The following is a 12976-nucleotide window of genomic DNA, read 5'->3' as shown; positions in this document are numbered from 1 at the left end:
GTGAGTCCCCTGCCTCAGCCTCGCGAGTAGCTGGGATTACAGGCACGCGCCATCATGCCCGGCTAATTTTTTGTATTATAGTAGAGACGGGGTTTTACCATGTTGGCCAAGATGGGCTTTATCTCCTGACTTTGTCATCCACCCACCCCAGCCTCCCAAAGTGCTGGGATTACAGGCGTGAGCCACTGCACTCGGCCTTTTTGAAATTTGTATTTATTTATTTTTTAACTTTCATTGTCGGTTCGGGGATACATGTGAAAGTTTGTAACTTAGGTAAACACATGTCATAAGGGTTTGTTGTACAGATTATTTCATCACTGCGGTATTTAGCCCAGGACCCAATAGTTACCTTTTATATTCCTCTCCTTATCTTTGGCGATTTTGTTCATGCACAGAACAGCAAAAAAATTGAACTTCTTTTTTCTTTTTTCTTTTTTTTGAGATGGAGTCTCCCTCTGTAACCAAGGCTGGAGTGCAGTGGCATGATCTTGGTTCACTGTAACCTCTGCCTCCTGTGTTCAAGTGATTTTCCTGCCTCAGCCTCCCAAGTAGCTGGGATGACAGGCATGCACTACCATGCCTGGCTAATTTTTGTGTTTCTAGTAGAGATGGGGTTTCACCGTGTTGTCCAGGCTGGTCTTGAACTCCTGGCCTCAGGTGACCCACCCACCTTGGCTTCCTGAAGTGCTGGGATGACAGGCGTAAACCACCACGCCTGGCCAGAATTGAGCTTCTCAGTAGCTCATGTTCTCAGTGGAGGTTCAGCAAAGCCAGACACTGCCTTCTCAGGCCAGCACATACTGTCAGCAGGGTTCTTTTCAGGTCTATTCGGTGTCCTGTGTTTTGTGTTTTCGTGCTTTTTGTCAGTGATTTTGCGCTTTCAGATATCCCCAAGTCGGTGCTGACATGCTACCTAGCGTCCCTAAGTACAGGAAAGTGGCACAGTCTCCTGGGGAAAATACACATTTGATGAGCGTCATTTAGGCACGAGTTATAGTGAAGTTGGCTTCGAGATCAATATGAGTGACTCCACAATGTCTATTCACTACGTTGTCTTTAAACAGAAACCCACCTAAAACGCACTTAGGTAGTGATTGGTTGATGACCTCTGGGAACGCAACCCTGGCTTTACGTAGGAGCAATAGTTCACTATTCACTAATTCAGTGTTCACTGAGACTTTATAAAATGTAAGTACTTTGAATAACAAAGCTGTAGTCAACAAACTGAGCTGTTAAATGTGTGTGTGTGTGTGTGTGTGTGTTGGCCTTGCGTCATTTTACAGAGACACACAGGGCTCCGTGAACTGCTAATAGTTGGGACCGGCGGAGGGTTTATTTCGAGCAAGCCCCAAACGGCAGGGCAGAGAGCACTTTGAGAGGAGACCAGCAGTCGGGGAGTGACTGGCATGAAGTTGGAAAAAGTGCTGAGGGCGCTAAGTCAGTTTCCGGTGTTTCCACGTTAGCGTTGGGGGGTAATGACTCAGTTTCCTGTAGGAATGGGATCTGGGCTAGCATCTGCCTGCGGAAGGGGTGACTGGGACAGAGAGCAGGGAACCCCGAGCAGCCCTGCCTTGCTGTCCTCTGAGCCCCAGAACTCCTGAAGGCAGGGTCCTTCAGCATCACCCTGGAGTTTGTTAAAGATGCAGGCTCATGAGCCTCACCCCACACCACAGAATGAAGATGTCTGGGGGTGAGACCTGGGGTTCCACATCTCCCCAGGTCCCTGGCAGGGTGATTCTGAGATCTGCCGGTGTGAGGTGTGCTCAGCCCAGCCTAAACATTCACACCATTCTTTGGCCTCTTGTGAAACTTGGCATAGCTCAGGGGACATTCCCAGAATTATGGCACAAGAACAAAAGAAAGTTTCCCACTTCTTACCAGACATATTGTAAAATTACAGAAAAGAGCTTGTTCCGTCCCGTCTACACCCTCGTGCTGTTGTCCCAGTTAGGATGAAGCCGAGATGATACCTTGTACCTTAGGCCACCCCAGACAAGGAAGCGTGTGCAGTTTAACCACCTGCATATCATTTTTTTTTCTTTTTTCTTTCTTTCTTTCTTTTTTTTTTTTGAGACACAGTCTCGTTCTGTCACCCAGGCTAGAGCGCAGTGGTACAATCTCGGCTCACCACAACCTCTACCTGCCGAGTTCAAGAGATTCTCTTGTGCCTCAGCCTCCCAAGTAGCTGGGACTACAGGTGCATGCTACCACGCCCAGCTAATTTAGTAGACATGGGTTTTGCCATGTTGGCCAGGCTGGTCTCGAACCCCTGACCTCAATGATCTGCCTGCCTCGACCTCCCAAAGTGTTGGGATTACGGGAGTGAGCCACCACGCCCTGCCTATTTTTTTGAGGCAGAGTGTCTTTCTGTTGCCCAGGCTGCAGTGCCGTGGTGTAGTCTCAGCTCCCTGCAATCTCAACCTCCCGCCCAGGCACAGGCCATCCTCCCACCTCAGCCTCCCAAGTAGCTGGGACCACGGGTGTGTACCACTTCACCTGTCTAATTTTTGCATTTTTTGTAGAGACGGGGTTTCATCATGTTGCCCAGGCTGCTGTTGAACTCCTGGGCTCAAGCGATCCTCCCACCTTGGCCTCCCAAAGTGTTGGGATTATAGGTGTGAGCCACTGCACCCGGCCACCTATATATAATTTTCAAGCTAAGAAGACAGATGAGTTTATTGCTAGAAACACGAATCCCTTTCCTTTCCATAGTTCACCAGCAGAGAGTGTTTCCAGGCACAGTGGCCACTGTCACCCACTGCGTTCATAGCTTTCCATGGGGGGGAACACATTGTGCTGGACTCAGCGGTTCAATCGAAAGTGTAGGGTGTTCGGTGAACTTGGAGTTCCTTGCACTTGTCCGTAATTCCTGGCACTTGTGTTTTCTGTACTCAGATATTCAGTCACTGGCACACATCCTGGACCCAGCACTGGAGTGTTTCTGAGGCTGTGACACTGCAGTGTATTCCTGAAACAATTTATGACACTATTAAGCTCTTTTCTGTAATTTTACAATATGTTTGGTAAGACCTCGGAGGTAGATTTTTTTTTTTTTTTTTTTTTTTTTTTTTTTTGAGACGGAGTCTTGCTCTGTCGCCCAGGCTGGAGTGCAGTGGCCGGATCTCAGCTCACTGCAAGCTCCGCCTCCCGGGTTTACGCCATTCTCCGGCCTCAGCCTCCCAAGTAGCTGGGACTACAGGCGCCCGCCACCTCGCCCGGCTAGTTTTTTGTATTTTTAGTAGAGATGGGGTTTCACCGTGTTAGCCAGGATGGTCTCGATCTCCTGACCTCGTGATCCGCCCGTCTCGGCCTCCCAAAGTGCTGGGATTACAGGCTTGAGCCACCGCGCCCGGCCGGAGCTAGATTTTTGTAAATGATGTGTTAATTTCTTTTAATTGACAAATACCCATTGTATCTATTTATGCGGTTGCACGTGGTGTCTTGATGTATGTATCCGTGGTGAAATGGATTTAAATATGCATAACCGCACAGACTTCCCAGCACTTTTTTGTGTGGTGAGAACACTTAAGAATGGGCTCCTTTAGTCGTTTTCGAATATTCAAGCCATTGTTACTAATTGCAGTCGCCATGGTGTCTCTGAGCTTTCCTCAAGCTATTTCTCCTGTCTCATGGAGACTTTGTATCCTGTGACCAATCATCTCCCCTGTGTTAAATGATACATCTCGAAAAAGAGAACAATACTTCCAGAGCAATTTGGTTTTAAGCAACAGAAAAATAAGGGTGCGTCGACCATCTGAATAAAACGGTAAAATGAAATGTATCAGCTGCCTCCTGCTGTCTCCACACAGGAGGACTTCTGGTGCTCACTCCAATGTGGAGGCATTTTCTCTTGCACCGTTCTGAGCTTTCTTTGTACTGCAGTTATCTCTAGGTTGGGGACCCTTCCTGAGGCCCCTCAAACCTAGAATGAAAGTTTTCAGGGGCAGACCATGTGACTGGTTCCACCCGACCTCCAAAAAAATTAAAAAAAGAGCTGGGCACAGTGGCTCTTGCCTGTCATCCCAACACTTTGGGAGGCCGAGGCAGGCAGATCACGAGGTCAGGAGCCACCTTGGCTAACATGATGAACCCCGTCTCTACTAAAAATACAAAAAAATTAGCCAGGCGTGGTAGCGGGCGCCTATAGTCCCAGCTACTCGGGAGGCTGAGGCAGGAGAATGGCGTGAACCCGGGAGGTGGAGCTTGCAGTGAGTTGAGATCGCGCCACTGCACTCCAGCCTGGGTGACAGAAAGAGATTCCGTCTCAAAAAAAAAAAAAAAAAAAAGACTCAGCAATGAGTAAAGAGCACACATGTGCCCTCTGCACCTCCTCCTCCTCCTTTTCTACAATGTCCTGAAAGTTTGTGTTTAGAGGGCTTTGGAAAAGGGCGTGAAAAAGCAGCAGGAGCAGATGAGTACTGCAGTGGCCATCAGCAGGTGTGAGCACCCCGGGCTGATGGTGGGGCTGAGTGAATCGGACATTTTCCAGCAGGCACACCCAGGCCAGTGGCGGGATCTTCATCCTCCCACCCTTAGTGAAGATTAACAGTATTATTGAGAACGCTGCAGGCACACACACAGCCCCACATAAAGGACATCCCTGGCTGCTGCTGTTACTATGTAGTGATTGTGTTATTCTTATGAAAATCTGAAAGTTATAAGAATCTTGGAACTGCCTGATTTTTATTTTTTAATTAATTAATTTATTTTGAGATGGAGTCTCACTCTGTCACTCAGGCTGGAGTGCAGTGGTGTGATCTCGGGTCACTGCACCCTCCACCTCCCGGGTTCAAGCATTTCTCCTGCCTCAGCCTCCCAAGTAACTGCGACTATGGGCGTGTGCCACCACGCCCAGATAACTTTTAATTTTATGAGAAACGCCTGAATGGTGTGATGATGGGGTTTAAGATATCCCAAGTGTCCGGGCGCAGTGGCTCACACCTGTAATCCCTGCACTTTGGGAGGCCAAGGCAAGCAGATCACTTGAGGCCAGGAGTTTTGAGACCAGCCTGGCCTACATGGTGAAACCCCGTCTCTATTAAAAACAGAAGAATTAGCTGGATGTGGTGGCACATGCCTGTAATCCCAGCTACTTGGGAGGCTGAGGAAGAAGAATCACTTGAACCCAGGAGGTGGAAGTTGCAGTGAGTTGAGATTGTGCCACTGCACTCCAGCCTGGGCAACAGAGCAAGATTCTGCCTAAAAAAAAAAAGAAAGAAAAAGAAAAAAGAGAACCCAGGTACCGGCTCTCCTCCTGAGTTTGCCACGGTTGAGCGCATTCCTACGTAGTGCAAGCCCTGGTCACATTTCTGAGGAACTCACACACCCCATGTGGCCTCAGGGACTTCACTCGAGGTTCATCCTGTTTTTTGAGTTGCCTGGCTGATGTGAAAAAGAAAACATGGTTTGAATCAGTAGAAAGTGTCTTGTCAGACTGACTCATGCCATCTGTGGTCCATTCCGCCTTGTCCGGATGAGTCATTGCCCTGTCCCCAGAACATCTGGAGCTTTGAGAGGGCCGGGTGGAAACCGCAGTGGCAGTAGGGGGTTCTGCCGAGGGTGTGGTCTCTTTGCAATTTTGCAGAGAAGCTGAACACCGTGAACATTCAACATGGGCACCTGACTTCTTCACCAGGCTCCTTCTCTAAGGGCATGGTTGCAGCTCCTGCTGGGTGGGTTTTGATGGTGTTTTCTTCACATTGGTAGCCCCGGAGGTCGTTTTCAGGAGCAAAAAAGAAAGTGGGTGTGTCTGCTGTGAGCCCACCATTTCCTGCCTACCACCTGAAAGCTCAGGGAATGTGATGAATTGGGAGATGAGTCCTAGGAAATAAAGAGACCAGCGGACTGAGTTAGGAGACGACAGCTTCATTTACAGAGATTCCTTTACTTCCTCATGATCATTGATTAGGTTTGCTTCTCCGTGAGGCCTCAAGCCAGTAGCATGTGCATTTGTATACACCTGGGGGACTGCCTCCCTCACACACCTGGGAGACTGCATCCCTTCACACACACCTGGGAGACTGCGTCCCTCACACACCTGGGGGACTGCATCCCTTCACACACACCTGGGAGACTGCGTCCCTCACACACCTGGGGGAGTGCATCCCTTCACACACACCTGGGAGACTGCATCCCTCACACACCTGGGGGAGTGCATCCCTTCACACACACTTGGGGGACTGCGTCCCTCACACACCTGGGAGACTGTGTCCCTCACACACCTGGGAGACTGTGTCCCTCACACACCTGGGGGACTGCATCCCTTCACACACACCTGGGGGACTGCGTCCCTCACACACCTGGTGGACTGCATCCCTTCACACACACCTGGGAGACTGCGTCCCTCACACACCTGGGGGACTGCATCCCTTCACACACACCTGGGGGACTGCGTCCCTCCCACACACCTGGGAGGCTGCATCCCTCACACACCTGGGGGACTGCATTCCTTCACACACACCTGGGAGACTGCGTCCCTCACACACACCTGGGAGACTGCGTCCCTTCACACACACGTGGGAGACTGCGTCCCTCACACACACCTGGGAGACTGCGTCCCTTCACACACACCTGGGAGACTGCGTCCCTCACACACCTGGGGGACTGCATCCCTCACACACGCCTGGGAGACTGCGTCCCTCACACACTTGGTGGACTGCATTCCTTCACACACACCTGGGAGACTGCGTCCCTCACACACCTGGGGGACTGCATTCCTTCACACACACCTGGGAGACTGCGTCCCTCACACACCTGGGGGACTGCATCCCTTCACACACACCTGGGAGACTGCGTCCCTCACACACCTGGGGGACTGCATCCCTTCACACACCTGGGGGACTGCGTCCCTCACATACCTGGGGGAGTGCATCCCTTCACACACACCTGGGGGACTGCATCCCTCACACACCTGGGGGACTGCCTCCCTCACACACCTGGAAAATTAGCCTCAGAGGTGTCTGCAGTACCAGATTTTACCAGGGAGTGAACGCCTGATCATGGGTGATTCAGAGGGCCCACCTTTGGATGAAATCAAGAGCTGGTCACCCCCCTTTCCTCCCTACTCTCTGTGGGGTGGTGTTTGGGAAGCTGTCTTAAGTGTTAGTCACCCGAGGAGAAAATGGTGAGGGTGGGACTCTGTGTCCCACACCTACACATGCACACACAAACCCACAAATGCACACACCTACACATGCACACACACAAAGCCTGGCCAACATGGTGAAACCCCGTCTCTACAAAAAATACAAAAAATTAACTGGGTGTGGTGGCGGGTACCTGTAATCCCAGCCACTCAGGAGGCTGAGGCAGGAGAAATTGCTTGAACCCAGGAGGCGGAGGTTGCAGTGAGCCAAGATTGCACCATTGCACTCCAGCTTGGACAACAGAGTGAGACTCCGTCTCAAAAAAAAAAAAAAAAAGGAAGTCCTGCCATTTGCACCAACATGGATGGAACTGGAGGACGTGATGTTAAGTGCAGTAAGCTGGGCACAGAAAGACAAATACCGTCTGACCTAGACACACTTACGTGGGATCTAAAAACATTGAACTCATAGAAGCAGCGTGGAATGGCGTGACCAAGGGCTTGGGAGTGAGGGGTGGGGGAAACGGGGAAATGATGGGTAAAGGGTACAACATTTCCATCAGATAGGAAGGGATAAGTTCAGGGGTCTACTGTCCTCAGGGTGACTGTGGTTAGCAAGAATGCATCGCATGCTTGAAAATGCCTAAGACAGTAGCTTTGAACTGTGTGCACCACAAATAAATACGTGAGGTAAGATGTAAATAAAGAAAAAGTAATACAACTTCAAAAAATACAGTTACAGATTTCTATGGAAACATATGAACATGAATGCATATATATATGCGTGTGTGTGTACATGCCTTATGGTTTATTCCAGATCAGTAGGATCCTCCCTTGCTGCTGTCTAAAGATCTGCCGCATGCTGCAGGAGGAGCTGTAATTGCATTTGTTATGTCTGGCAAACGTCCTGTTGTAGAAAAAGCCATTTCAGGGCTCTGAGGTTGTGGAAACAACTCCACTCTGGTTGCTGGCATGGGGCCCACAGAGCTGTTCTGAGGATTTAGTCTACTTTCTACTTACTGTGGACACACACAGAAACACATAGGCAGCCATGGGTACACACACACAGACATACAAGCAGACATAGACACACCTACCTATATGTACATACTCAATACACGCCTTCACACTGTGCACACCTACCCATACGCACACGTGCACACAACTACATGTGTGCACACAGCACGTGCATACATGCATCTATGCATATGCACACATGGAAACACACCACACTACACACGTACACACAAACCCACAAATGCACACACCTACACATGCACGCACAAACCCACAAATGCACACACCTACACATGCACGCACAAACCCACAAATGCACACACCTACACATGCACGCACAAACCCACAGATGCACACACAAACACACCTACACATATACACACATTGACACATGCACACACATGCATGTAATTGCACACATGCACATGAAAAACACATACACACTACATCCGCCTACACATACACACACAAACCCACATATACATGCACCTACACATATGCATGCATAACACCTACACATTTGCACACAGAACCCACACATACATGCAACTATCCATAGGCACACAGAAGCACCTACACACTACGCACACCTGCATATGCACACACAAACCTACACGAACATGTACTGACACATATGCACACAGAAAACACTGACACACTGCATACACACACACACAGGCACAAACCCACAAAATGCACCTCCATAGTTACACAAAACACGCCCACACATATGCACATATGCAAACCCACTCATACATGCACGTGTATATATGCACACACAAGACATACACATATACACACACAGAACCCACCTACACACCCCATGCATGCACACAAAACCCACAAATACATACGTTTGCACTGCAAATGCCCAAATATACATGCACACGCACACACACAGCCCTGTCCATATGCATGCACTCTTCATTTACACACACAGGAGCATAGCCTGGTCGTTTGCACCTGCTGTGGAACTGGACACATTTCTGTTGTTCACAGGGCTCCCATGGGTTGTTCTTGGACCCCTCAGCACCCACTGCCAGGTGCTTCCTGACGGTTGAGAGGTGTTGCACGCCTTTGGTGCCGACGAGTGGGGACGCTGGATGTTGACGATTATCCTAACTCTTCCTCCAGTGAACCAAACAGTCCAAGTCGACTTTTCCAAATTTGCCTGAATTTGGCTTTTCTTCAGTGCACCAGAGATGGCCACGTTGAAGTAGCATTGAAATTCTTGTAATTAAAAACTGTAGAAACAGGATAGCCTATCAATAATTGAGTGTGACAATTTCCTCATTCTGTGAGATTCCGTGAGATTTTTTTTTTTTAATGCATAATGCATGTGTCTTTCTGGGTTGTCTAGTGTTTCCACTATATTTTGGTTTGTAATTACAGGACCGTTGCCAATAAAAAAGGGAGAATTTTGTTCCCCATGTTCTTTTCAGTACATATTCAAAATTGTTACTCCTCTGTTTCAAAGGAACTACCTTTTAAGAATAATACACAAAATGATCACGTTTTCCCACTATTTTAATTTCTACTAAGCTCGAAGGTCATTGTTTCTTTAAAACCTAGGCTAACATATTCTTTCTTTTAGGCATGAAAGTGAATATTTAGAATGAAAAGAGAAATCACAGCACCTTGTAAATTTTTTTAAGTTGCTGTTTTAAATGTCACAAAAGTCAAGAAAATCACCTATCATTTTTTATCTCTATAATTTTCAAATTTATTTTTATTTTTCTTGTTTCTAAGTTGATTCTTTTTTTCCCTCTTAGATGATGGTTTCGATTTATCTGATGCCCTTCCTGGTGAGTAACAACATCAATTTTTAAAATCCTGTCAATATTTTATGTTAACATAGTAAATACAGGCATATCCCAGACATTTCTGGCTCAGTTCTAGAACACCGCAGTACTGGGAGTCATAGCAATTTTTGGCTTCCCAGTACATATAAATGCTATATTTACTCTCGACTGTAGTCTGTTAAGTATGCAATAGCATTACTTCTAAAAACAGTATACTCTAACTGAAAATAACTTATTGCTAAAAAATGCAGATACAGAGACAGGAAGTGGGGCATGTGCTGTTGGGAAAAATGCCGAGAGTCTGGCTTGGCGCAGAGTTGCTGCAGACCTTCTGTTTGTAAAACACATAGTATTTGCAAAGCACCTTAAGACAAAGTGCAGTGAAGGAGGTCTGCCTCTATGTGTCCACCTGCCTTATTATAAAAACTAGATTCATAGATGACAAGGAAAAGCAAGATGCCCTCGTTAAGATAAACGAACCACCCTGGTGGAATAATTCACACTCCTGTGATGGTCAAAGGCCGAGCGAAAACTTGCCAGGTGCTTGGGGAAGGGGCTAGAGGAGGTGAGCAAATGGAGGTCCCCTTGGAGAGAGGGGCGTCCAGTCCTGGCGTCCTCCCTCTCGCAATCGGCACCCGCTCTCTCCATGGGGCCACTCCTTCCTTTTTCTGCAGCTCTTCCTGTCTCCCGCTCCTCACCCACAGCCCTCGGTGAAGGGCATGGGAAAAGGAATTGAAGGTATCCGTCTTATCACTCTGTCTGCTTCTGGATCTTGTCATCCCTTTGTATTTGTTTTCTGGGGCTGCCATAAAAAGGTACCACCAACTGGGGACTTAAACCACAGGGATTTACCATCTTCCAGACCTGGACGACGGAAGTCTGAGATCAAGGTGTAGACAGACCCATTCTCCCTCTAGGGAGCTCTAGGGGAGGGTCCTTCCTGCCTTTCCCAGCTCCTGGGGACTCCAGGTGTCCCTGGGCTTATGGCCGCATCACTCCAGTCTCTGCCTCCTTCTCCATGGGGCCTCCTCCTCTGTGTCTCTATCTCCTTTTCTTTCTTTTACAAGGACACTTGTGATTGGGTTTAGGGCCACCATACTCCGGGATAACCTCTTCTCAAGATCCTTCTCAAGCACATCTGCAAAGACCCTATTTCCAAATAAAGTCTCAATACCAGGTTCTAGGCTTTAGGATGTAGATATGTCTTTTGGGGGAACCACTGCTCAATCCACTGCAGTTATATCCAGTTCTTTTTGGTGGCTCTAGGGGAGGAGCCTTCCTGCCTCTCCCAGTTTTTGAGGGCTCCAGGCGTCCCTGTGCTTGTGGCCGCATCACTCTAGGCTCTGCCTTTGTCTACACTGGTCTCTTCCCTGTGTCTCCATGTATCCAAATTTCCTTCTTATAAGGGCACCAGTCATTAGGATCTATCCTAATCTGTTCTAACCTCATCTTAACGAATTACAACGGCAAAGACCCTGTTTCCAAATAAGAGCACCTATTGAGGTTTGGGGTGGATGTGGATTTTGGAGGAATGCCCTTCAACCCAGGAAAGCCCTCTTCACTTTTTTTTTTTTTTTTTTTTTTTGAGATGGAGTCTCTCTCTGTCGCCCAGGCTAGAGCGCAGTGGCGCGATCTTGGCTCACTGCAACCTCCACCTCCCAGGTTCAAGTGATTCTCCTGCCTCCACCTCCCAAGTAGCTGGGATTACAGGCATGCACCACCATGCCTGGCTAGTTTTTGTATTTTCAGTAGAGATGGGGTTTCACCACGTTGGTCAGGCTGGTCTCGAACTCCTGACCTCGTGGTCTGCCCACCTTTGCCTACCAAAGTGCTGGGATTACAGGCATGAGCCACTGAGCCTGGCCACGCTCTTCACTTTTTTATGTTTTACTTTTTTTTTTTTTGAGACACTGTCTCACTGTGTTGCTCAGGTTGGAGTGCCGTGGTGGGATCTTGGCTCACTGCAGCCTTGACCGTCTGGGCTCAAGCAGTTCTCCCACCTCAGCCTCCTGAGTAGCTGGGACTACAGGCATGTGCCACCTCACCTGGTACAGTGAGCAACACGGGGTCTCACTACGTTGCTCAGGTTGGAGTGCCGTGGTGGGATCTTGGCTCACTGCAGCCTTGACCATGTGAGCTCAAGCAGTCCTCCCGCCTCAGCCTCCCAAAGTGCTGAGGTGTGAGAGGATTGCAGACGCGAGCCACTGCACGTGGCCAGCTTTTAATTTTATGTCCTGTGGTGCAATGCCGATGGTTTGAGAGAAACAGTGCTAATGGGGATCATCTCCTTCCTGATCACCTACCCCTTCTTGGCCCTTGGGAACAGGTGTTCACTGCAGTGGGAGGTGCCCTTAGTCTTAAAACCTCCACCTGATTTGCCTGATTGACTTCCATTCCCAGAGGGGGCAGCCTAGGCAGAGGCCTGACGGAACCAAAAGTGTGTTTCATATGAGAAATGTGAACAGCCTTTCAACCACCAATCCAGTGTCTCCTTCTCATGATAGATCTTGGGCTCTGAAAGGGCAGTTTTTCTCCTAGCTTTGCCATTCTCCTGCCTTCCTGGCTTACATCTTGGTCACAGTCCCATTTAATGTCAAGAAGTGGAGAAGGGCTGGGCGCGCGGTGGCTCACACCTGTCATCCCAGCACTTTGGGAGGCTGAGGTGGGTGGATCACCTGAGGTCAGGAGTTTGAGACCAGCCTGGCCAAAATGGTGAAACCCCATCTCTAGTAAAAATACAAAAAATTAGCCGGAAGTGATGGCATGTGCCTGTAAACCCAGCTACTCGGGAGGCTGAGGCGGGAGAATTGCTTGAACCCAGGAGGCAGAGGTTTCGGTGAGTGGAGACCACACCATTGCACTACAGCCTGGGTGACAGAGCAAGACTTGGTCTCAAAACAAAAGGGGAGGAGGGGCCCCTAGTCTCTGTGGAAGCCATGGCTGGTAGCAGCCTCTGTGCTTGTCTTCTGGGCTCAAGAGTTATCCTGTGAAGCTCAGCTCACTTGGGCTGGAGAGGAAAAACAATGCTAAAAACATTCTACAACTGTTTCCAAGAAAATGAAACAGCCTTAAC

The 12976-nt window shown here is 48.8% G+C and overlaps 1 protein-coding gene across 4 annotated transcripts in view; it reads left to right on the top strand.

Annotated features, from left to right (window-relative positions):
• Positions 1-12976, top strand: part of LOC119623714 (CD99 antigen) — a 49692-nt gene that overhangs the window by 11713 nt on the left and 25003 nt on the right. For all 4 annotated transcript variants that reach the window (XR_012092092.1, XM_073013900.1, XM_073013902.1 and 1 more), the window contains exon 2: positions 9874-9906. Coding sequence is in view for 3 of the 4 variants with exons in the window: in XM_073013900.1 (XP_072870001.1) it covers positions 9874-9906 (33 nt within the window). In the remaining variant the exon portion in view is untranslated. The remainder of the gene's footprint in view (positions 1-9873; positions 9907-12976) is intronic.

The sequence above is a fragment of the Chlorocebus sabaeus genome, chromosome X (genome assembly GCF_047675955.1).
Source record: "Chlorocebus sabaeus isolate Y175 chromosome X, mChlSab1.0.hap1, whole genome shotgun sequence".
Taxonomy (NCBI): domain Eukaryota; kingdom Metazoa; phylum Chordata; class Mammalia; order Primates; family Cercopithecidae; genus Chlorocebus; species Chlorocebus sabaeus.
The sequence above is the reverse complement of the archived record's forward strand: the minus strand, read 5'-3'. Positions and strand labels throughout refer to the sequence as shown.